Here is a 26,590-nt window from a genome sequence, read left to right as displayed (position 1 = left end):
AGGAATGCCCAAGTCTGAGAGTTTCTTAGTGTGAACAATGGTATGTGTATTCCTATATATATATTCATGCACATCCACATGCATTTTATACATTCCATGGTGTTAAGGAAATGTATTTTCTTAAGGAATCACACTGTGCAGTGTTTGTCCTTGTCTTAGCTGCATCCTGAACTAAAATAAAACTCCATGACCGGCGTGAATTTTTAACACTGAAATGATCCCATTCTTCCCCTGATTGACAGGGCACACTTCATAAGGCTTAAAACCAACTTCCTGCAAGCCAGGCAGGGTGACTTGATAAGAAAGTGGAATTTAAGGCAATTAAGTGCAATCTGAGCCATGAGAATATGTTTGCAGACTGCAATTGTACACCAGCTGTTTTCAATGACATCCCAGCCATACAATGAAGATTTTACAAACCACATTTATTTAAGGGTTGAATTTTCTGCTGTAGGTTGATAATATGCTGTTTGAGGGACTGAGTGAATTCAAACTATGAATGGACAAGGTGAGATGAATTAACATTAATGAATAGGAATCAGCTGCTCTTTGAGCAGGATGAGTCCTAATTGTCAGTGGAACACCTGCACAAGCAGAACATCAAAATAGGAGAGGGTGAAGCGTGAAGTCTCATATTTGCTGTGACTTTAAAAATTTTGTGAAAATGATATTTTAAAAAAAGTTTAGATTTCTAAAATGAATGTATCTTTATCTGTATATCTATATCTATTTATAAGGTATATATATATATATTTATATTTGGGGGTAAAGAAAGAAAATTGGGAATTAATTTCTTTGTAGTAGAAAAGACCCGAATAAGGTGAAGAAAACCCAGAGAAAACTCCTGTCTCTTATAGCTGTAGTACCTTTTTTATACCTGTGCTTTATGCCTTTTATGTATGCCTTATGTCGATAGTGGGCAGTAATAAAAGTATCTCTGGGAAACAGAAGTGTTTGGGTTTTAAACAAGGTGAAAAATGAGATGTCTTGCCTTGTGCTAGAGAAACAAAGGAAATGCAAAGGTTGTGGGAGTATTTAATGTTGCTATCCTCAGCCTTTGTTTTGTAAGAACAAGAACAGAGAATTGAAGTAAACAAAATATTTGGACCTGATCCTGCAATTCCTACATGGGCAAAATTCCCAACAGTCTCAAGGGAAGTTTTGTTTGTGTTGGGAAAGCCGGATTTGGGCCCATTGTTTCAAGTTAGGAACCAGACTTGTGTTTATTATCTCATGATAGACACCTCATGTACTTAACAGCTCAGATTCCTCAGCTGGAGTCCCTGAATCTGGAAGAGTTAGTGAGTGCCTCACTTTCCCCCTCCTTAAGTGTAGCTAAGTTCCAGATGATTTTAAAAATCGCTTTCTTCTGTAATGCTTCGTTTCCTGTGACACTCCTGCCTCACTCCTCCTGTTGGATTTAAAGGTCTTTGCTTTTGACTTGCATATGTGCGGTAAGAACGGTAGTACTTTCTGCTTGCTTTCCTTTGGTTTTAATGGTTGTACAAGATGAAGAGTCATCAGTGGACAGCAGGCCCAGTATATCCCACTATGAGATTGTCTTTGCAAGCATATGCAATTCATCCAGAATAAAGTTACCGACTGATGGTTGTGCAGTCAGTCAGTGACCTGTCTGTGCATGGAACCAAAGCATCCTTGTTCCTAATCTGGAGGATTTAACCTGAGGACCTTTCTCCTTCTCTGGAGGATCTTTAAAGAGAAAAGTCAAAAAGTCGTAGAATAATGGGTTGGCCAGGGAACTTGAGAGATTGTCCACGTCGAGATACCTGACCTACAGCAGGGTCAAATACAGCTAAGTCTTTCCTGATAAAGGATTTTCTGTTGCATTAAGATATTGTTAATACTGCAGATGCCTTGTGCAATTCTATTTGCAGATCGCTGATTTTGGACTCTCCAACCTTTATCACAAAGATAAGTTTCTGCAGACCTTTTGCGGAAGCCCACTGTATGCTTCCCCTGAAATAGTTAATGGACGACCTTACAGAGGCCCAGAGGTAAGAAGGGTCAGCTTTTCCATGGTGGTATGGGGATGTCTTTGATTATAATGTTCTTGAGGGTTAGTCTTAATGCTAGTGTTATTGCACATGTGGATTCTCTTGGGTCTCTCCCACACTGAAAGTTCTCAAGCTGCCTTTGTTTGCTTTCGTTTGCTTTGCCTGTGGTTGGTCAGATGTTAGATACCGGTTTGCCCATCAGTAGGCACAACTGGACGTGATGCTGTTCTTGTGATGCTAATGGCAGGGAGAAGGGTGGGGATCAGCTTTCCTGGGCTTCACACACATTCTCTGTATTTCAGGTTGACAGCTGGGCCCTTGGTGTATTGCTTTACACTCTGGTTTATGGAACGATGCCCTTTGATGGCTTCGATCACAAAAATCTCATCAGGCAGATCAGCAGTGGAGAATATCGTGAGCCAACACAGACCTCAGGTATAAAAAAGGAGTGAGGGCAATGTATATGTATAGAGCTGACAGGAGTTCAGAATGGAGGGTTTTCCCAGCCCCTTCCAACATGTTTTGGTGTTACATTAGAATGATGAAGAAAAAAAATCTCTCATTCCCCTACTGACTTCATCTGTTATCAATTCCTATCTAGGTACAGCATTTACCAAAAACCCTTTTGAAATTAAAGTGGTGTAGCAGATAGATTTTATTGCCTTGGGGAAGCTATAACGGGCTCTTTTAACTAGATCTATGACAGTGGAAGGTCTGTTAGCTATTGCAAGTGGAATTGTTCAGACAAGCTGTAAACCGATACAACATACCGGTACAGATCAGTCCTCTAACTACACTGCGGTATATCACAAACAGAGAGAAGATGACTGATCAGAGTGACACAGTCTCTTATCCAAGAAGGCAGGCCAAAATCTGAATTAATGCCACTATGATCACATTTACTTCTGCTTAGAGGATAACACGTTAAGCAGTCACCTGACAGAAAAGCACCAGCTAAGTCTTGGTCATTGATTGTGACTCCTTCCAGCCTTAAACATCCATGTATATATTATATTTAAATGAATATTTATCTTGTATCATATCCCTTTTAATTTTCTGCCTTCTTGCTCTCTTTATGAAAGTATACCTTTAAAATATATACAAGACTACACTGTTCATGGAAAAAGTAAATACAAAAGCAATAATGCGTAGATCATTTAAAATATCCCAATTCCTCTTTGTTTTCCTCTAAATTTTGTAATTATTAGAGTCAATAGATTGGTGACTTCCTTCAGTAATATGGAACTATTCACTGATTAATACAGTACAAATATTAATTTCTTTGATAATCCAGTGTACATTTCCCAGGGTGAATCATATTCTTCTGATAAGAAGTAGTACTCCAATGCATTTTCCAACATTGACTGATGACCTTGCCCCCTTCCACTTCTCCTGTTGTAAGAAGCATTATTTTTGCTCATTTGATTGGCTTCACACTTCCATTTTAAACTGACAAAACTAAGAATGCCCATACTCTAAATATTTGATATTCCCTTCTTTGTCCATAGATGCACGTGGTCTTATCAGATGGATGCTAATGGTGAACCCTGAACGCCGAGCAACCATTGAAGACATTGCCAACCACTGGTGGGTTAACTGGGGCTACAAGAGTAGTGTTTGTGACTGTGATGCCATGAGGGACTCCGAGTCCCCATTGCTGGCAAGGTTCATTGACTGGCATCACCGTTCTACTGGCCTCCAACCAGAGACTGATACCAAAATGAAGTGCCTTTCTAAGCCCAAAGGTCCTGAAGTCACACTAGAGAGACAAAGGTCTCTGAAAAAATCAAAAAAGGAAAATGACATTGCACAGTCCATCCAGGAAGGAGGAGCTGAAAATGCATCCAAATCCACCTCCAAGAGACCCAAAGGCATCCTGAAGAAAAGGAGCAACAGTGAACATCGATCTCACAGTGCAGGTTTCATTGAAGGAGTGGTCAGCCCAGTGTTACCCTCTGCTTTTAAGCTGGAGCAAGAGTTGTGTAGGACTGGCGTGGCCATTAAAAGTGTTGTGGAGGGAGAGGTAGCGGGGAAATATGGCACTAAGCAGTCTTCACTAATGCCAAAAAAAGGAATCTTAAAGAAGACTCAGCAGAGGGAGTCAGGCTATTACTCCTCTCCAGAACGAAGTGAATCTTCTGAACTCTTGGACAATAATGATGAGACAGTAAACAGTGACACTTCTCCGGGAGTCACAGAGCCATCCAGAAATGGGTCTTACAGCCATTCCTGCAGGCGTAAGGGCATCTTGAAACATAACAGCAAGTATTCTACCAGCAGCACTGAATCTGCTTTGATTAGCCCTGACACACCAACGCTGGAGGCCATGGAAGAAGTGGTCCTGCCTGGGGATGCATTACCTCGAAGTTACAGCCGCCCTTCCAGCGTGATTAGTGATGACAGTATTTTGTCCAGTGACTCCTTTGATTTGCTGGATTTGCAAGAGAACAGGCCAAACAGACAGAGGATACGGAGCTGTGTCTCTGCTGAAAATTTCCTCCAGATCCAAGACTTCGAAGGACTTCAGAACCGCCCACGGCCACAGTATCTAAAGCGTTATCGCAACCGTCTGGGGGACAGTAGTTTTTCCCTTCTCACAGACATGGATGATGTGACTCAGGTCTACAAGAAAGCCCTAGAGATCTGCAACAAGCTCAACTAGCAGAGGGAAGATGGAAAGGGAGGGAAGGGAGTTTTTCTGTGTACCTTTATGATGGAGTAAGCCAGGTCACTGATTTGCTGACAGTGGTAGGTTTTGCTTCAAAGGAGCTGACTGTACCTACTTAGCTGAACTCTAGTAAAGTAACTCCAAAGCCATCTCACACTTCTCTAATTTTGGGTCCTCAAAATATTACCTACCTGACCAGAGAAAAACCTTTGTTCTTTGTATACGTGATGGGAGCACATCAGGATCTAGCAGACGAAAGCATCGAGATTTGATGGCTCGAAGTCAAAGCTAGACAGAATTAAAACTGGACTGAGGGACACACGTTTTGAGAAGTTTGTTATTAATTTTAGATTAGCTTTATCAAGAGATGAGCTGAATTCTTCAAGTCAAATTTGGATGTCTTTTAGAAAGAGAGCCTTTATTACCCCCTCAAGTTGTTGATCTGGATACAGTCGTTGCACATTGGGGATCTTTGGCTTGCATTATGCAGGAGGCCAGGCTAGGTGGTCACCATGGTCCCTCCCACCAGGATGACCTGAGAGGTTCTGAATGCATTCTGGGGCAGATAATTTGAGAGTCTCACCCCAGAATAACTTCATGAGGTGTATGTCGACAAGTGGTTGAGCAGGGATTCAGATCTGGCCCCTCCCACAGCCATTGCTCTTCAGTGAGCAGGAGACCCTAAAATTGTTTCCAACTACCACTCCTACCAGGAAGAACAGAGTCACAGAAATGATAATGGGAACTGGACGGAATGAATGTTGTCAGCAGCTAAATGACCTTTTAAGGCATTTCAACCTGTGTGTTGAATTTGTGACTCTTTCAAAATGGCCAGCCAGATGAATGCCCAGACCAAGATGGATCTAGCAAAGGGTCTCAAAGGTTAACTGACGCTCCAGTGTAGAGTTCAGTCGCTGTCAGCAAATGGTGCCACCTTGCTGTTAGCTTGTAGTATTTGAGGGTGACAGGTAGTTTGCAACCAGGATGTTAGGTAAGGAAAAGATTGTAGCATGTAGGAAATGGATAGAGGTCAGAAAGTTAGGGGGAAGATGCCTTTCTCCAAATGAAAATGTTTCTAGGTAGGTAGTAATGGAGCAGAAAGAATTGAGCAATGAAATGATGATGGTAGATTTGATAACAGATTTAGCATAAAATTGTGGGCCTCTTTCTGTATATTGTAGTTGGTACTGCGTGTGCAATGATACCAGTTTGAAAAAAACAAGAAGGATATGTGTTTGTGTTCTCAGACATCTCTAACTACCCAGACTGAAGGCTTCAACTCCCATAAAGGTACCACATGGGTCTACTGGATTACCTGAATGTAAGCCTATGTCAGAAAGGCACTGTGTGTTTGACAGGCCTGGGCAAACTGGAATCTTAAAGCCCATTTCAGTCTCATTTCCATGAGCACGTAGCCCCTGGCTTTCTTGGAGGTGCACTGGTGCGAATAAATGGCAGGTTTCAGCCTATGATGTCAAATGATCCACAGCTGCAAAACTTACGTCTACACGCATACCTAGGGCACAGGAGCATGGGGCAAGCTCTGTTCTCACTCCTACCCTGTAACTGGAACTGCAAGCAGAATTTAGCCCACTGTGTCCAAAATCCTAGAGATCACGGAGAAATGGAATAGAGTTCTTCTGGGGATTCCCTGGAAATTGGGGATAATCCTATAAATCATTGGTGTGTGGAGCAGTGAGCTATTTCACGTGCAGATTCCTTATTCGGTGTATCATGGTACTTAGGTCTGCCGATTCCTCGTAAAAATCAACTGGGCTGCCTAGCACAAAGATGAATGAGCTTGAATTTCCTAAATCAGTTAATCTGACTCTATGGAGAACCTTTTCTTATTGTGAAACACTGGACCAAATTTAGCCCTGGAGTAAACGGCATCAATACCATGAAATCTATGAGAGAGGTATGCTCTCAGGTGGTCAAGTGAAATTTGGCTCGCTGTCCATTTGCTCAGGAAGGGCAATTGCAGGTCATTTCTCTATAGATGTGTACCTCTCTGTATAATATTCAGACGTCCCATCTTCTCACAGGCCCTGCATGTGCTCTTTTAGCCCATCCGAAACCAACACCCCATTTTGCAGCATATTCAGTTAACAAGTTTGCTGTGGTGCATTTTAAAACAAGTCGACATAGTCTCCATGACCTTTCTGAAACAAGGATGCGCTTTGCAGCCACGGCTTTTAACTTGTGCCCTGGAGCAGAAGAGCCAGATCCTCAGCTGGTGTAAATCAGCGCTGCAGATTTACACCCTGCAGAGCTGGTGCTAAACCCTGAATGGATTTATAGAGGTTTCAGGACAAAGGGAAGGGAACTCAGCTGGCCGAGGCAGGGAAGCCCGAAGGCTCACATCTCCCGAGGCTTTTGCCCAGGCCTGCTTCCTTGTGTACAAATGTGAATGAGTGAGTGACTGCTTGCTGCCAAACTGGAAATGTTATGTAGGGATTTACTGGCATGTTACTGGCATGTTACATGTTTACTGGCATGTTATCATTCCTAAAAGAGAAGAAAAAAAAAAAACACTTGACTGCACATTGTTATTATTAGTGTTGTGATTTTTATTTAATTTTTTTGTAATACAAAGTTGACTTTTTTATTTGAATTTGTCTTTTTTTTTATTTATTGGTCTGAAAGCCATTTCAAAGGTATAATAATATATTTGGTGTAATTTAATTGGTGCAACATTATTTTACAGCTCCGGCCAAAATTGTTTGGTGTTGTTTTTTGGGGTTTTGTTTTTTTTTTTCTCCCAGTCATTGGTTGGTTTGAGCTCTACGAGGCACACAGGGGAAAACGCTGGATAATCACCCAAAGTGTTTGTATTTTTAATCTGATACTGTTTTTTATTAAATAAAATGAAATTAATGTAACTGTGAAGAGTCTCTCTCTCTTCCTTTTCTTTTTCACTGTACATCAGCATAAGCTGAGGCTGAACAGTAATGAACTTGTCATGCAGAAATACAGCAGCATCTCAGCACATTGTACCAAATTGTTTATGCAAAGCTTCTTGGCTCGTTTGTGCATTTGAACGTAATGTGGGTGGCCACAGAGACTCCCATGCTACGAAGCCTTTGGCACTGCATAACACCCAAAGCTTTCAGCTATAGAAATGTTTGGTGGAGAAGAATAGCTGACTGAGGTTTCTCTGCTGCAGATGGATGAGGTTTGTGGGCCAGGTGTGCTGCAGGCGAGACAGAGCAGGCTGGCTGACCAGACATGGTACAGCTCATGTGTAGCCCAGGGACAGATGGTCACGGTCCTTTCCCCTCTCAGGCGGGGAGAGGGACGGTTTATTGGCAATGTTCCCGTTGGTGTAATTTAGGGGTTATTTGGGCAAAAAAGACTGCTGTCAAATGTGGGATGATTTCAGTCAGATGGCTTTGAGCGGACAACATAATCAGCTGATGAGAGGGAAAAAGGGAGTCAGTTTTCATTTTTTTGGAGTCCTTTTGGTAGCCAGAAGGCTTTAGATTGTTTTTATTGGAAAACGGGTGGGCATCATAAGGGAACCTGGGTGTTAGGTATGCTGTGCGTGCTCGGGACTTGTTAAAATAAAGGAAATGGTTGGCAATGTCCTAATGTTGGCTCTGAGCAAGATACCATTAAACTTCACCCTTGATGCAGCCAGCCAAGATACCTGTGGTGTATATTCTGCTTTTTAAATTACAGACGGTTTGGATTGGGATCCAAGGTTTGGATATCATGCAAAAAAGGCTTTCATTTTTCTAATTAATTTTCTGTCTCTTGAGCTTTTTAGTAAGAAGCCATGGCTGTAGGTACTAGATTTATTCATTATGACCACTTAAAAAACAGTGGGAATAAAGGGAAAAAGCCAATGATGCAGAAAGGCGGACAGCTGTTAATACATTACAAAGGGAGTGATTAGCTGCTGTTTGCTAATTGAGTCAGAAATTGTAAGGTATGTATTGAAAGTCAGCATGTGTGTTCTTGTACCTGAGGTGAATAAAGTCTAACTGTGTGGGTGCTGGGTGGTGGAAAATGTAATGCAAGTCTCTTCTGTAATAGCAACTATGAAACTTCTCCTTTTTTTTTTGTTAACACACTAGGAAAAAAGTGAAGTTGAGGGCAAACCATTTGTTTTGTTTTAAAAATAATCACTTTTAGAAAGAAAGTTCTGGATGGCTGGGTATGGTGCACGTATATGACAAGCACTGAGAAGCAATTACGTGCATGTTTATACAGCTCTGAGAGCACACGCTTCTGGGGTGGGGTGGGGTGGGGAGGTGGGCGTCTAATTTTCCTATTAAAGGAGATAAGTGTACAGTGATATGCCTTAGCTGAAGTTACACAGTAAGTCTGTAACCAGACCTGGTCTTCTTTCAAGCTTGCTCTATGGGGATTCCAGTGTTTCTCAGGAATTGTGGAAGTTTTGTGGATAGGGCAAGGTGGGACCAAGGAAACAAGACAGGAGCCCTGGGAGCTACACAGTCAAGTGACAAAAGCAGTACTGTTTGGGTTTTTTTTTTTATACAGCCACAAATAGTTGTCCATTATAACCCTTCCTTTAACTCTCAAAGTCAACAATCTCCGTTTGTGATCCTGCAGATCCCATGCATGTGCCTAACGTGGTAATGTCAGGGCTCCCTCTCACTTCTGTGGTAGCCTTACCGAAGTCCAGGGGCGAGCTCATTTGAGTGACGCTGCCTGATGCTGAGCGATGCTTCCATGGATCAGTAGAGCACTTGGAGGCCAGCCCCCAAACTTGCAGGACAGCCTGACACTGCTCCTCAAAGCTTACCAGCCCCAAGTCACTGGTGCAGAGGGAGAGGACTTGTGCCAACACAGCGGGAGCCAGCTCTCTTCCAGCCCCATCACAGCCACTGAGGTGGTGCCCACAGCCACCCCGTAGTGCTGGCAAGAGAAGCAAGATTCAGAGCAAACTGATGCAGCACAATTTCTAGCCATAAAAGTTTGCGTTTGGTTTGTAGTTGTCTCTCTTCTCACAGGAGAGACTGGTCTCCATTTAGAGACTTAAGGGACCGTGAAAGTAAGGTGGTACATTGAGGTGAAAAGATGGCATTTTTAGTTATTGCAGACAAATGTATTTACAGATAAATTTGTTAGTGACTCCATAAGCATGTGTAATAATAAACTTTGCAACACCAGAGCCTCAGTTATAGCTACAGAGTAAGTCATAACCAGTCCAATGAAGGGAGAAGTCCAATACTCATGTAAATTCAGTGTCTATGAGAAGCTTATCAGTTTAGTTAAACATTTATCTCAGTGATTCATCTCTCGTTTTAATGAGATGCTTCTGAGACAAATTCTTTTGTTAAGCCGATGATAAAAACTTCGATGTTTGCTAGCATCAGCCCAGGATCTCTGGTACCTGTCCCAGGATTACAGATTTCAGGGATTCAACTGAAAGTTTTACCACAGAAGAGAACAAGTTGTGTTTCCCCTGGATTAACGGTGTTTAGTATTGAACTAGGGCTTTTTTTTAATTATTGTCTGGTGGAACTATCTTTTCGTCCTTGCCAAACCAAGACATCTTTCTCATAAAAGACAGAGTAATTTGGCTGGAGAAGCAACTTTTTTGGATAGATGATCTGAGCATTTTGTTTCTGGCTATCTCTCTCTAGCCCTTACTCCCCACCCCATATTTCCTGGAATTTCGTCAGTGCAGAAAACCCTTTGATTTGCGTATCATCTGGCCATACGGAACCCTGTGCTTTTAAGGGCATTAGATGTGTTTGCACTGATGCTTAATTGTTCATTGGAAAAGCATTTTACAAGACAGTTTTGTGCATCACCAGAAGGCTCCTTGTCCCAACTCATGTGCTGGACTTAGAGCTCACACTGAGAAGAAGTGCATCAAGCCCAGGGCCATGAAGGGATTAGATAGGTGACTGCCCTGAAAATAAGGAAATCAGCTGTGGGTGTTGGCCATAGGTGCACTTGCAGGTCAGGACATCACTCTACTTCTTCATTCAGCAAAGCAACTCCACTACCAGCACGAAGTCAGGGTTTTTTGACACTGAGCACCTCTGAAAACTCAGGCCTGAGCTTTCTCACAATGTGCACCCAATGCTGAAGGCTTTGCTGTCAGAGACCATGTGGAAATGTTGGTGTCAACCCGCCTTGATGTTTTCTTTTTGCCCTTTCCCCTTTCACTTTATCCTATTTATTTAACACTAATAATGATGTGCCTCACTCTCTCACGTAGTCCAACTCTTGTTTGCTGTTCTGTTTAGTTTTGCTCCATAAACTTCATAATACCCTGTCCGGACGTGGCTTCAACTTTGCTAACGGGTTCTTTTGCAGCGGGAACTCTGGCCATGGCATCGCCTCTGCTTTGGAGGCTGTTTGGATCGCCGGTCGAAGGCACAGTCTTGTTCTGCAGAGGCAGTTCCAGTTCTGGTTCTTTGCAGCAGGTCACTTTTTTTCCTGGATGCAGAAACTGTGGATGGGACCTTCAGCTAATAGCAGGGCACTCTCTGAAAGAGATACCACGCCGAGGAACAATTACAAAGCTGGGCTGCCAGGACAAATGGGTTAGACCAACTGAATATAAATCCCTGGAAGCTGGTGGTGAGATTATACCCTACCAAGTTTTTTTTAAAACTGTGCTCCTTTCATAGGCTGGAGAGATACTATTGCACTTAGAAATACAAGCAAGGAACAGCTGTGGAAGAATTGGCTGAAAAGCTGGGGAGGAGGGAGAATTTGTGTTGTGGCTCTCCAGTATACAGAGTTTATTAACAGACCCCTCCAAATTTCAGCCTCGGAGATAATAGGACAAGGCATACTTTAAATAGAACCAAAGGGAAAACAAATTCATAACAGATGTTAGGAAATATGTAAATACATGTTTATATTTACATATAAAGGCCTAGCTGCCTGCCAGGCGAGTTTGGTAGGACCAGAGTGTGTGTCATCATCCCAGCTGCACTGGGAATTATCAAAAATATTCCTTTAAATGTTCTTTCAAACTCTGTTGTTCTCTTTAGCTGCACGTCCCAGAGCTTGACAGTTTAATCGGAAGATTTCTGGAGACGAGGGATCTGCTGCCTGAGAAGGGAGGTTTGCTGAATTCCCATACAACTCGGTGCCACAAGGAATGTTCAGTCAGCTCGGCCCTTAGAAACCCCAAGGTAGTTAATCCCCTTGTGCTCCCAGGAAAAATTTGTGTCAGAGTGGAAAGAGGCAATGGGTAATTGTGGAGTACTACATCCCCAGATAGTGCAAACTGATGTTGACCCAATCCGCACAAGCATCTAGCCTTAAAAAAGAAATTCCTATCATTGTGAAATTCTGGTTGGATTCAGCCGGGATGGCTTCAGGTCCCACATGCTCACCATTTGATTTCCCAACATGAAGAGTTCTGGATTTTCAAAAGCAGATTTAGAAATACCTGTTTCTGAGAAGCCAGTTTGAGCTGCCTACACCTGACTTTTTTGAAACTGATGGCTACCTTCTGCTCCCTATGACCTCAGCCTGAGCCATGATCACTTGATGCTTACAAGGACAAGGCTTACTGGACCTCAGGCTGGACATTTGAAAACAGATATTTCAAGTCAGTAACTCTGAAATCTTCAGCCTTGCCTTACGTGGCAGGGGTCTTTCAAATCATTGACATGCCAGGGCGTTGTATAAGTCCCTGCTCCCAAGATTTTGGAGAAATTGCACAATTCTTCAGCTGAAATGGGATTTATCATTAGTGGTGGGTTTTTTTAGGAAATCAGAGTGTTTTTAATTTCTCAAGATTGGACGACTTGGACTCCTGCTTAAAGGACAGGGAGTCACCGCCACTTGCAAACAAGCCACTTGCAAAGCTCCCAACAGCCCAGAGCTTGTGTTGTAGTTCAATAAATCTGCCATTTCCTAAGGGAAGTGAAGTGGTGCTGTTGGTCAAGTTTCTAATGTGGTCTTAACCCAGTGTATCCTACTAGATCAGTGACAATAGCATGCAGATCAATCCATGTCTGGATGGGCATGGAAATTGCCCTCCTTTGACATTAATACAGAAGGCACAAGCAGCCCAGATAGCTAGTACATGAACAAAAAGTCACCTGCTCTGTGAAGAAATAACTGCAGTGGCCATCATAGTTCCTTTTTACCAGAACCAAAATGCTATTTTCTGAAAAGTTCCAAATTAAGGCCCTGATCTGGCAATGACTTAGGTAGGTAACTCTGGAGGAAACAAAACTATTGACAATTACAGAAAATGAGGCAGAGGAGTGGCTACATTTCATCTTGGTGAAAGTGCAGAGGGACAGTCTTTCCTTGCACTGGAGATAATTGAATAAATCAATTTCCTCCTGGTGCTCCATTCTAAAATTGGAGCAGATTTACTGGAGCCTCCCTCATGAATTTTCCTGAGAGTTGCAAGTTTGCACCTTTTCACTGTTTGCAGCAGAACTGAATATTGCATGGAAGATAGCATCCTGCTTCGTAACAGGCAGAGAGAAAGCTCTTAGAGCCCCCCCAGGGAGCCCTGGTACAAAGACAACTGTAGCGTGAGAGAGGGATCAGAGCCCATAATGTGCTTGAATGGGGCTGTCAGGGTCAGCTTTTGTTAAAGTTCTGCCATGCAAAGAAAGGAAGATTTGCATATTTTCCCCTCTGACATAAGCATGCCCCCCAACACCTGCAAAATCACCCGTGTCACAGAGGCCACCTCTAAAAATACTTCAAAAAAATGCATGTGTTGTGAGGGAACTTGATTGCTTCAAAGAGCAGAAAACCCATTTTTGTCAACACACTCACTGAACCTTAATTAAAACTCTACCCATTCCACCATAAAGTTGTCTGGCTTTTCTTTTGGTAAAGCTGGTACTGCTGAGACAGGAATTCCCGCACCTAGTTTGTATGTCTTCCCCCCTTAAACCATTTCTTCTGAAGAAACCCTAGTCAAAAGCTGAAGCAAGGTCCTCCAGTTATAGAAACGATGATGGAGTCAGTCTGAGAAATGAAACAAAAATTACGTGACTTATGACCAGTCACAGCTTGTCCACATAGCCTACATTGAACATTGCGTATCTAGTGTCAAATTCCCAGAAATACCGTGAGGCCATGCTGACTAACTGGTCACTGGTAGGTAACTTGTTGGAAGCATCAGGAGACTGTAGATTAATTTAGTCCTTTTCCCTGGTAGATGTACTCCTCGCTCCTGGTAAACACTCCAAACAAACATTTAGATGGTTGCTTTCTGAAAGGACAGTGAAAGCCTCAGAGATGCTGCAACTAGCCTATGCACTGCAAAGTTCAAAAGAGAGATTTGATCTTTCACCACAAAAATATCCACGCTCTCTTTCACATGCATGTGAATAGAAAGCCTTTGTTCAGATCAAGCCAAGAAGAAATAAACTATTGTTGGAAGGTCATTTCAGCTTGCTTCAAGGGGTGGGAAGAATTACAAAAAATAACCAAATGTGGTCTTCTTACCAGTGATTACAGATATTGTCTTTCAGCAGAACAGGCAAATTTTTGTTAGAGAGATCTATTCTTGTGTTGGACTAATTCATTGTAGGTTCAGGCTAGGGTTTTATAAAAAGTCTAGTGGTTTTAGGTACTGCGGTTCCTGAGTGTCCCACTTGAGACATCCTTGCAAGGTTTGCTTTTTAGAGAATGAATGGTTCCTATGAGGAAACAGCAAATGTGGGCACTCAATCTGCTTGAGGGTTGCTTCTTTGTCTGGTGCTTGTTAGCATTCAGGAAATTATGAGTCCGACTTGCTCTTAGAATAGGAAAGACTTCCAGTGATCTGTTTTGTACTGATATTTGGAGGCTTTGCTTGAATTTCATACTCCATCTTAACATGAGTTTACCACCAGGCTGGCAGCAACCACATTAAGGCCATCTTCCAGCAAACCACTACTACTTTTATAAAGAAGAGTTTTGCTACAACTAATAAATTCATTTTAAAGGGAGAGCGGGGAAGGGGCATATGTGACATTTCAAATATAAGTCTGCCAGGATTTCCTGTAGTTTAGTCTTTTTATGAAATCTTCCCCCTTACCTTTCTCATGCGAGACCTGATTCAGTAAATTCAGTAAATTACTCCTATAAATAACTTTCACATGTTTAAAGGTAGGCTTGCCCATTCCTTGCTGACTCAGGGGTATACCTTTCTATCTGACAGTGAAACGTTATCCAGGAAAATCCTCAAAGGTCAGTTTTCAGTATTATTTTTTGACATGAACTCAAAGAGGCTGGCAAAAACTCTTCAGTAGTGGTTTTCTAGAAAAAAACCTAAGGAATATTATATATCTGTCTTTCAGCAAATCTGAAGCTTTGGTACAAACCACAGCTTGCCTGGCTATGTCCTGTTTTCTTCTATTTTGAGTATTTATTTCTATTGATAAATGGCTTGCAGTAGTCCATCATACAAACGGTCATCAACAAATCAAAGCCAAGATTTTGAAAAACATTCAGCATAAGCCTAGCTCTGCTCTTGGGCAAGTTAATGCCAAAACTCCCAGTGATTTTTTGTTTGTTTTTTCAGCAGATAGCCCCTCAAGAGCCTATCCTATGCCTTTGCTCCAGAAGAAAATTTTCCCATTTCTGGTAGGATCATTATAGGCATTATTGCATAAGGAATGATCATTTTGAATGAATGAACAGATAAATGATCTTCTTTTATATAATTATGAATTCAGAAGGAATTCAATCGGCAAGCTTAGTGATGGAGAGAAAAGCTGAAGAGGTTGTTCCAGTGCATCCCGAGTCCCCATCATTTTTGAATTTTATAGCCCATAAAATATCCCCTGCTCTAGCAGACAGGTCATCCTCACCTATGTCTGAAATGAATGGTTTTATATGCAGGTTTTTCTTTCCCAAATGGCATAGGTAATCTCCTTAGGCTATGGTTTGAACTTCTTAAAAAAACCAACAAAAATAATAAAGCTGACCTTTAACCTGCTTGATTTTTTTTTTAGTGCCAAAGTAAAGTAAACAGTCTTTGAAGGAAAGAAAAGAGGCAAAGCCAGAGCTCAAAGCAAATGGATATTGCAGGAGTCTCTCCTCAGCTCTTTCCATCCTGACTTTCCTTGTCACCCCATGGGCCACGTAGCACGTCCCAGCACAAGCGCACGTTGGGCACGTCAGCAGCAACATCCGTCACAAGCCCAGACCTTCTTGCTCCAAAAGTGCCATCACGACCAGGAAACCTCCCGGATCCCTGCTGCGTCATCCCTCCCGAATATCCTCTGATCCACACACATCTTGAGCTGAATGACTTCAGGGATCCCCTTGGGGTGTTTTTGTACCCCACTTCCACCATTGTTTTGGGTTTTTTTCTTGGAGCTTGGCCCGCTGCTGCTCATTGCTATTCAAGGGCTAGGGTGCCAGAACCGTGTGTTTTCCTCCATTTTTCCCAAGCTAATTTGATTTGTGGATTTGTGCAGGCAACAGCAGAGACCAATTCTTAGCTGGACATCACACCCCATGGTTCATTTTCACTGGCTCCTCTAAGACAGGGCTAATTTACACCTTCTGCTAGGGAAGGCTTTAACATTAGATAGCCAAGTCAGAAAGGAAAGAGAGGCTGTGGGGGGATGAAGCAGTTGGTTTCTGTCCTGGGAATCCCCATTAGGCTGAACAAAGACAATCTTGTTTGCTGAGCTGCAGAACAAGAACAGAGAGTCGCACCGGGATGCCCCAGACCTGCAACAACCAACCAACTGCTGGCTACAGCAGAGGAGGAGGCCAGCCTGCCTGCATCCAGATGCATTTCTTTCAGTTGAGTGCCTGCTCCTGGCTGCTCTTCCTAATAGCTAATAGCTTCTTCCTATTAATAAAAATGAGTAATGTTATAATATTATTTTTATTAAACAAGATTAACTAAGAAATAAAATTGTAGGCTGCATCCTCTGTGCACCCTCCCATATTTTTTGATCATTGCAGTCTGTGTGGAGCGCTTTGCAGGTTGCGAACCCTTTGTGAGGTACAACAACATGGACACAGCTATGCAATTTTTTATGCACATTTATATCACAGTCCTTAGCTGAGCAGCACTTTGACTGATGTCATGGTTACTCACACCAGATGGCTCATGGTGGCGTTCAGGCTTTTGTTCCACTTTCATGATGACTATGGGGAGTGGTATTGGACAGATCTTGCAGAAGAAGTACCATCATCAGGAAAAGAAATGAAAATCAGCTACAATTTTGCCTCTGTCAGTGAGTGAAATCTGCTCTTCAGGACATTTTGAGCTATTGTAATAACAAAAGCAGCTCCCTCTCTTTTAGTTTTCATTTGCTTGGACTTGGATCTTTGTCTCAACTTTTCCATACTTCTGTTCCTTATGAACTTACTGTGACCAAAACCAAAGAAACTGGAGACCTGCATAGCACAATTACTGTCTTTTGGGTACAGACACATTCTCATAGGAAAAGTTGTGAAAACAACATAAGCTGCTGAAAAAAAAATGAGACCTTTTTTTCATCTTCCGTTCAAATTATAGTTAAAGCATTTTGTCTAAATTCCAAAATTTCAAAAACTTCAAGCAGCCACACTGATCACTCATTCCACAGCTGTATTTAGAGGAGACTTGGGAATTTGTAAATAAGAGACCTGGAGAACAAAGACTTCTGCCCTCAGGAAAGATATTAATATTGAAGGAGGCCTATACTTGGGCATGCTTCTGCCCCTGCTTCAGGGGATTTTCTTGCAGCGGGGATTTTCCTGCTTCATTTGCTACTTTCCCTGAAGGCATTTTGACTATTTGGATTCCTCTTTACACTTTTTTGTCATAGCTATGGTATTTCAGGGAGACAAAGTGAAAATCTACGAATCTGTACACATACAACGAAGGCAGGAGCTGTTAGTATATGCTTAAGGGCAAACAAAGGATTAGCTTCTAATCTACCTCTTTTGCTAAACAGAAGTTATAGAGATTTACCAGACATGACTTGCATCTGTTTAAATTACAGTTTATCATCTAGAAAATAACCAACCTTGGTACAAGCATTCCAGTGGATGAAGAATCAATTGCATTCCTTAGGAAATTGTTTCAGCTATTTATTACTAATACATGAAACCGAGATTTTCAGAGTCACCTTGAGAGCTGAGCAGCCCAAACCCTGGAGGCAGTTCATCTTTAAAATCTCCATGTGGATGAATTTCTTTAGCATTTTGATAGTGTCTCTCTGGAATGTGTCCGAAATGGAAAGTGTTATTAAGTCCCTGAAGTCTTTTGATCTCAAGGAGAAATTTAAAAATGGTTGGAGAATATGAATACTCGATGCATGTCCACCATGTGCACTTAACCCCCTGCCCCTTCCTCCCTAAAGATCTAGCTGTATACTAAATAATGACTGAATGAGTAAATAGATATTGCCTATGGCCAGAATCAATAGGTGTGCAAAACATTTCTCTGGTTAAGCTTCCATCTACTCCTGTGGGATGCATATGCTTAGAAATGCTTCCCTCTCATTTACATAGAGATGAAGAATGGAGTTCTAGCATCCTGTAGCCAATGGTCAGAGACCGAGTGCTGGGACGTTGGAGCACTTGCTTCACTCGTGCCAAAAAAAAAATCAATATCCTGAATAATATTTTGTGAATTGTTTTGGAAAAAAAAGTAATTTTTTTCCCATCAGTTAACAAATTATCATGACAGGTAAATTAATCTTCCAGTAGTGTTCTACTGTTACCAGCCTACCCATAAAATGTGCACAAAATTCCAAATTAATCCCTTCCAGCAATCAGCTTTGAAAATACTGCACAGGGTTTGAATTCTGTAAATATGAATTGATATAAATATTCAAAGGAAACTGTAAATTTTTTGACAGTGAAGCTAAGTTTGTATTACAAAGAGCAAAAAATTAACCTAGAATAGAAACCACCCCCGATCTACTGTCTGATTTTCTGATGCCTCTTCCTACTGGTATCAGTGATGGCGTGTGAAAAACAACCACAAAATATGTAGCTTCATCATACCAAAAAGACACGTAAGTAGGAGAAGGAGACTGGATTTCAAGAAAGCAAGCTGGATTTATGGAGGAAGATTAAAAAAGCTAATTATGTTTAACTTGGCTGACAGACAGCTAAAAAGGGGATATGATAACTGCCTACAAATATTTGAAAGATGCAAAATACACCAAGGAAAGGGGGAAATAGTTTGAGACAAAGTCTGGTAAAGCAAAATTTAGACTGGGTAGAATGCTAACAATGAGACCTGTCAGACTGCAGAAAAGTTTCCTGAGGGAATTAGTCAACACCTCATTAAAAATACCTTGGACAACATGCACTGAGGGGGATTGCGGGCAATAATCCTTCAGTAAGAAAGTCAAGGACCGGGGAGCTTCAGAGGCTACATTCTACTCTAGTATCAGTGCTGTTGTCAATAGGATATGATTTTATAGGTCTTCCCAATAATGTTTTTGAGGCAGGAGATGTTTATTTCCACTCTGACAAACAGTAGGTGAAGGGAAGCTCTTTGTGAGGGAAATTGCTCTTTTAATGGAAAATCTGAAACATCAAGGGAAAGTCACTGTATTTGGAACTGGAGCTGTGCGACACACCAAAATGGTGTCACACCGACCTTCCCTTTCCCCAGGGGAGTTTCGATGTGGGTGACAGGAGTGCTCTTGCTGAAGTGCCAGGGAATTGGAGACAATCTGGGTTTTGGATCATGTATGTAGCTCCTGTTCAACATGAGCTCTGTGGTGGACTTGCATTTGAGCGGCCATCCTGTGTCAAAAGCCAGCCTGCCTTGTGCCTGTGGGTTTTATAACCTAAATGAGCTAATTTGATTTTGTCAACCCAGCTCCAAAGCACATTATTTTTTTTGCAATCTATACCTACCTTCACTATTAGGGAGTGCAATTTCTATGCCAGAAATACCAGCCTATATTTTTTCCTGGGACTGGCTCCTCTGCATGATTTACCACGACAGACACTTAATGTAGCTGGGGTAGAGCAACTGTGAATCTACTTAGTGTCAGTATTACAAAAGTCAGTGGAAACAGCTGATCCCTTAAAATGAGAAGGGAACCAGTGTTTCACTACGCATTTATGCCAATGTAACTCCTCTGCCTTGTACTAGGATAAACTGAATCTAGGCAGCAGTGAATCAGATCTAATACGCTTAGTACTTGTACGCTAAATTTATGAGGCACCCAGTGACATTTGCCTTATGTATAATGGTAGCACTCCCAGCAGGATGATCTAATCATTCATGAGGAATTATGGTGCAATGTTGGAGTTTATTTAATGCTTAATGTTCACAACAACCTCCAGCATTGATTTTAATCTGGTTACTGCACACATTGTGAAATAGATCTCTGTGGAGCAGCAGCAGCAGAAGAGATCAACCACATCCCGTGCAGCGTGGCATATATCAGCAATACAAGGTTGCGCTGTTTTTCTGACAAGCAGAGGAAGCAGAGTTGATTCACACACCAGAACAATTCCTCTCACCAAGACACTTAGGAATGCATCAAAGGAAACCGGGCTTTCTCTGCAGGCTTCCTCTGAGCAACGGGCTTACTGTAAGTCTGAGACTAAAAGAATAGCACTTTTTTAAAATGGTGCCCTTGACAAAAAGAGCAGGAAAATGTGGAAATTCGAATCCAGCAGAAGGGATATGCATGAAGCGCACACCAAGGTGTTAATTTTGCAATACATACTCGGAGTGGCACATTTTTCTGCTTCTAACACTGTATTCCCTCCAGAAGGGAGACTCCGGCCATAAACATTCTCCGCTTAGAGGAGGTACACTGTACTTTAAAAAGAACCAAGAAAAAAAGGAGGAAAGAGGATGTTCTTCCAAGTTGGTTACTCAAATTCTAAGGAAAAGGTTTTGAATCAGTGAATGAGCTTTTCATAATCAAAATCCCCTTCTGGGGTCCCTACAGTTTGGAGCTGGAACATGCTTAGTTCATGTTGCCTTCTAGTCATTTTAACAGCAAATATTTCCTGAGCAAGAAAGGCAAATTGTCCTCCTAGTGGAACTTAGTCACAAGGTTTTAGGGAAATAACATTTATATTCACAGCTGCTGTGTCAGTGCCACAGAGAAGCAGCAGCTTCAGGAGGATGACTGGTTTGTATCCTGTCCAGCCTTCATCCAAGACTGGCAAGCTCATTTTGCTAATTTTCCCCTGGAGAGATCACTGCTTTATCCCCTGAAAGATTTCTTGAGCTACTTGCTTAAAAGAAGTATTTAAATGACATCTGTTTGTGTGATTGATTGTTCTTATGACTTGTTGCCTGGCAGCTGCTTAAATATTACATTAAAAAAAAATAGCATAAAAAGTTCCTTCATGGCAAGTTAAAGTTACATCAAGGAGATTCTCACATTTAACAGTCCTCCTGCGACCACATGTGACAACGTGGTGAGGAACAGGACCCATCCAACTTGTTTGCCTTGGACTGTCAGAGAAACAAATGACCATATACTTTTCCTAAAGAAGCTTATAACCTCATTTCAAATGTCATGGGGCAACAGCCAAGGCTCATGTATTCTCCAAATGAAAACACACTGCCTGTGTTTGAGCACTACCGACACAGATCCTTGTTTCTGGCTAGGAGGAGAAGCAATGCACCGCATCTCCCACAGCTGTGGAAACAGCTGGCAGAGTGTGACAGCCTCCTGTGGCTCCTTTCCTCAGCTGCCCCACCTTCACCGCACAGTCTCCCTGCTTCCCCTTGCATGCTGCTTTGCTCAGTGAAATGACCCTCAGCATATCACTTGTAGTCAGCTCTTTCTGTCTGTCCTGACCGAGGGTGCTTCAGGGCAGGGACATGAGCCCGTGGCCCAGCACGGTGCGGTAAATGCCCACTATGAACTCCCCTGAACAAGAATCCAAATTGCAGCTGTGTCCTGGGCTGCACCACAGAGAAGCAGGGTCATCCGAGAGTGAGATGGAGGAGGGAGTGAGGTTAGTCAGAGTAAGGAGCTCAAGAAATTAGAGGGTCAAGTTGTGACTCTGTATCATTGACTTTTGGGGTAACTCTGATGAAGTTCGTGGTACAGGATGTTATTGGGTACCCCTGGGCTTCTCCCCCTGGAAGGCTTGTAGGGCTTGATCTCACCGTCGGCAGTGGCCATGGGGCTGGTGGGAGGGATGCCCCCGCAAGCCTGGCAACTAGTGCTAATTATCAGTCACGCTGCAGACACTTTGCATGGCTCCCACGCCAGCAAGCCAGCTCTGGTGTTCGCAAGCTGCTGAGGAGCAGCACTGTTATCCGGTAACATGTCTGGTTACTTTATAGACCCAGTTAACAAGAAAGGGGGTGGGGGGAATTCCTACATTGTGCAAAGGACTCTTTTCTGCCCCCCCTGTTGTTTGGACCTTTGCCACTGTTTAAATTTAAGCAGATTTGCTATCCCAACATCTGCAGTTTGATTATTTGACTATTGCCTGGCTCTCAGTCAAACCACAGCAGAACACACTAGTCTGTGATTTACAGCCTGGGCTGTGATTATAATGGTTTTATTTTAGTTGGACCCCTATTTACAAGCTCATTTGTATTAGTGCACAGTGTTATAATAACAATGGTAGAATTATTAGGTCTCGCAGAAACAATCGCACATAGTAAATGGCTGCAGCTCACAGGGCGCTGCTTAAGTGCTCTAGCAGCCTGACGATGTCTGTAACACAGGGGTTTCCATTTTAATAGAGGGGTGGTGGGGGGAGTGAGAAGAGGACCGGGGAGGGGGAAGGAGCCAAGGAGAAACGTGGTTATTATTCATTCTTTTCTAAGTAAATAGAAAGGACGTGTGTTTCCTGGATTAGCAACTGAAAACAAATGCTGAGAGGGGAAAGCGCTGGTGTTTCCCTCACCAAGGTTAAATAAGGTACTCTGCTGCAGCGCTGATGGCCGCCGGCTGCTCAGAGCCACACCATGTGCTGGGCGAAACGCCATGGCCAACGCAGCGAGAGGCACCCGCAGCCACGAGGAGGGTCATGGATAGCCCTGGGTCTTGGATCACCCTAGGGATCCCGGGGCCATCTGTGGTGGAAGTGCTTGGGGTGCACAAGCACAGCACCCCCACAGGCCTTTCCCGACAGTGGGCCAGGGCAAGGATGAGGCAAGGCTGGGGAGTTTGGTGGCGCCTCTGATGGATATGCACCAAGGGCCTACCACAGAATCACACGGAATTGATTTGGTTGGAAGAGACCTCTGGGATCATCGAGTCCAACCTTTGCCCTAATGACACCATGTCAACTAGACCACAGCACCAAGTGCCACATCCAGTCTTTTCTTAAACATCTCCAGGGATGGTGACTCAACCACTTCCCCTGGGCACTCTGTTCTAATGCTTGTCAACCCTTTCAGTGAAGAAATATTTCCTAATATCCGATCTAAATGTCCTCTGGCGCAACTTGAGGCCATTTCCTCTTGTCCTATCAGTGATTACTTGGGAGAAGAGGCCGACCCCTACCTCGCTACAACCTCCTTTCAGGTAGTTGTAGACAGTGATAAGGTCTCCCTTCAGCCTCCTCTTCATCAGTTCCTGCACTGCCTCAGATCAGCATGAGCCACCATCATCTGAGTGTCCTGCCACCATGCAGGGCTGAGTTGCTGCTCCACAGGCATTTTCAGAGTTCGCCTTGGGACCCCTGTCTCACAAACCCCCTCCCTTTAGTGATAGCAGAAAGAGTACTCAGGGCTTTACCTAGCACACCATGGACGTTGACCAGCCAGACTTCACAACAAGGCCTTGGCCACCGATGGCTGGAGTGGACCACCACCACAGACCTCACATGTTTGATCTGCCAGTGTGAGAAGCGCCAGTAGATCCCACTGGAGACTTGCGGGTATCCGGCATTTCTGAAAATTAGGTCCTGTAAGTGACTCATGGCCACGGAAGGTCAGCGGCAGAGCTGGGATGGACACGATGGAGGGGAAGCTGGGCTTCTGTCCCTGTGGCTCTCCCGCTGTCCCTGAAGGGTGCAGGGAAAGGACATCTTGTCTCCTTTGTGGAAATGCTGCCCAAGGATGTCTACCTTCTGCCCCACTGCCAGCCGAAATGTCAGTATTAAAAAATGCTGATTCTCTCATCTCAGAGAGGAAAAAAACATCTAACAGATCTGAATTTACTGCCCAGAAATAGAGAAATCACAGCCCAGGCTGCTCTCATACTCAAGCGGTTGATTTTAGGCTGCATTTTTGCTCTGGCTTTATAGGCCAAAGTGCGCGGGGCTGGAGCTGCTGCTCAGGTCACCAGGAGGAACTAAACCCACATGTAGCAGGTGAGGCTACTGGTGGAAGTGGCCAAAGGGAAAATTTAGATTCTGTGAGTTTGAACACCTGGAATGGATGCTTTACTTTGAGCCTAAGGAGAGCTTTTTGAGTTTGTTTGTTTGTTTGTTTGTTTTTTTAAAAAACCTGACTGCTAGAGAAGTAACATTTCCTGAGGGGGAAAAAAATGGAAATATAAACCAAATCTATGCAAAATATGGCTTTCTAGAAATTCTCCTCACCTCCTCCCACCATTTTCATGAAAATAGTAGCTGGTGTTTTCCATACCTTCTGCATGCGTAAAACTCTGTGTTTGTTTCCTCTCATAATTGAAAGTTTTAGGCCCTCTTTTTACTACTATGCAGCAAGTATTCAGAGGATATTCACACAATGAAGTCAGACTCTAGTGTAAATGAAAATATATTGCAGGGACATTTGCTAGTGAACACAATAACTTGGCTAATGTACACTATATATTAGTGTAACAGCCGGAGATCTCTATCTGTTTCAGAGGTTCCATAATCAAATAGAAAAATCAAAGGAAGAGTGGGACCAAGTTGTATTATCATTCTTTGTGAAGAATGCAAGACAAGGAAACAGCCCTGACCCAACTTGCAGGGCTTAAGTTCCTTCCCTGACGGGACTCCCTCAGCCATCACCCAAATCCTCTCTCCTTTGACTATGGAAGAAGCATAGGGCAACAAAACACTTCACACCGATGTTTCAGACAAATTACTCAAGGTGCCTGAAACTAAATCAGGTTGAAGGTATTCTAGCTAAGATGACAGGTAGATAATTGGGGTGTCCTTGATGCCTGTCCTGTGTTTAGCTACCTTTCCTCTTACAGATGTTGTTTCGTATTGCTGACCAGCTCTGTTCAAGGGTAAAATCCTACAAGCTAAGAGAAAAATTGTTATTTCCGTTCCTCTGGCTGACCTCTGTCTGTGTACCTCTCTCTGTTTAAAAGCTGCTGGTTTCCTGGGTGTTTTGGTCTTTTCCGAAAGAACCTTCTGACAAGAATTCTGTATAGTGAGAGTTTTGGGGGCTTTCTGCAGTCCCTTTGTACTGATTCCCCAGTGCATTAGCATCACCAAAGCTAGATTAATCTTCTTTTCATTTTGATGCTGAGATCAATGTCTCTGACAACATAGTTTATTGAACCCAGTACAGTTTTACCACTTGCCTTTACCTCCTCTAGGATGGCTTTTCTCTTAAGTATGTCCTGAGAAAGGATCACTCTTTAAAACTCTCTCTGGCCAAGCTGCAGGGCAGAATTGCTCTCCTATGGGGCATGATTCAGTGCCAAAATCCCTCCCGCTTCATTGCAGACGCCAGATTTCCCAGCAGCTGGCATGTCATCCTGCAGCTTTAGGAATCAAGCTGTGTCTTTTAGTCAGGGAAAAATTAGGATGGACTCCTCTGCTAAAGGGAAGGACTAGTGGGAGATACTTTCACACATAGGCTGTGCAGCCTGGGCTCTTCTCACAGACGTAACACAACAGTTCTGCAATACAAAACTTGTTTTCTGATGGAGCCAAACATCTTCCTTGTATTTTTCAGATGCCATTGTATTAATTCCTTCAAAACTTGGCAATAACAGCCTTTCTCTGTTTCCCTTTCTTTTATTATCTGTTTTACTCAGGCCAATTGACATTTTATTACTTCTTTTTTTTCCAGAAGAAAGCACTGGGATAGGGTTGGCACTGAGAACAAAGCCCTGAGTCAGTCTGCATAGCCACCGGCCAGCACTGCGAGAACATGATATACGCTGAGATTCAGAGCAAGCCACCACGGTTCCACCATCCTCTGCTGTCTCCATGTAACCTTTTCCCCACGGAGCCAGCCTGTAAGGACATTGCACACTAACGAGAGTGCCGAAACTCTTAATAACTGTTCATTCAAAGTCAGCTTTATTGTACTGTATCTTGCCTGTCATCTTTGTCTTATATGAGAAAAATCAGACTGAGAAGTAATTCCTAAATAATTACCCAACCTTATAAAAGAGACTGAAAAGAAGAGGATTTGTAGATGGGTCTTGCCTGAGCTCATTTATTTCATGCCACAATAGTCTGGGAAAAGCAATCTTTCTGCTTGCTTGTATGGGTGGCACAGAGAGCAAAGGGTCCAGCCCCTCCTTCAGCGCTGAGTCTGCTTCTGCTGAAGCTGGTGGAAATTGCTGCTGGCTTCAGTGGCAGATGGACATGATCTCTTTTGGATTGGCTTTGCACTGTTTTCTCTTCTTTTTGCTTATATAAGGATCAGTCCCTGCAAACTTTCTGTGCATCAGCTGCTTCCACCAATTTCAAGGATATATTTTAGTGGATGAAGATTATTTGCTCATATGTGGTTTGCAAGATTAGAGCCAAATATAAATAATTAGATGCACAGATCTTGCCTAAGAGGGCTGAAACCGAGCTTAGCTTACTCATCTGCTTCTATCACATGCAGTGAACCTGACTTGTAGCCCTACTCTGGCTTCAGCATTGTGCTAAATCCTCTCCAGCACAGCACTTCCCAAAGGAGCTGGGAACCCCTACATCTGCAGGGAAAATAAAACAAACAGATTGGAGAATTTAATTGTAGCGTTCCCACACACAGCTCTGCATTTAAAATGAGTATAAACAAATTGATCTGACAAGTTGGGTTACTTGGTAAAGTAGTAGCAATGCAAACCAGAGAAAAATCAGAAAAATAAGTATAATCTCTTACACTCTTATTAAACAAAATACTTAAGTAGAT

The 26,590-nt window shown here is 42.9% G+C and overlaps 1 protein-coding gene across 1 annotated transcript in view; it reads left to right on the top strand.

Moving 5' to 3' along the window:
* The window catches only part of NUAK1 (NUAK family, SNF1-like kinase, 1), a 22,273-nt gene extending 17,596 nt beyond the window's left edge, over positions 1–4,677 (top strand). Inside the window, exons 4-6 of the mRNA XM_009699431.1 lie at positions 1,896–2,015; positions 2,318–2,450; positions 3,524–4,677. Coding sequence (XP_009697733.1) covers positions 1,896–2,015; positions 2,318–2,450; positions 3,524–4,677 — 1,407 coding nt within the window. The remainder of the gene's footprint in view (positions 1–1,895; positions 2,016–2,317; positions 2,451–3,523) is intronic.
* Positions 4,678–26,590: the final 21,913 nt, after the last annotated feature.

The sequence above is a fragment of the Cariama cristata genome, unplaced genomic scaffold (assembly GCF_000690535.1).
Source record: "Cariama cristata isolate BGI_N322 unplaced genomic scaffold, ASM69053v1 scaffold2194, whole genome shotgun sequence".
NCBI lineage: Eukaryota > Metazoa > Chordata > Aves > Cariamiformes > Cariamidae > Cariama > Cariama cristata.
Note: the sequence above shows the minus strand (reverse complement) of the source record. Positions and strands in the feature narration are given on the sequence as shown.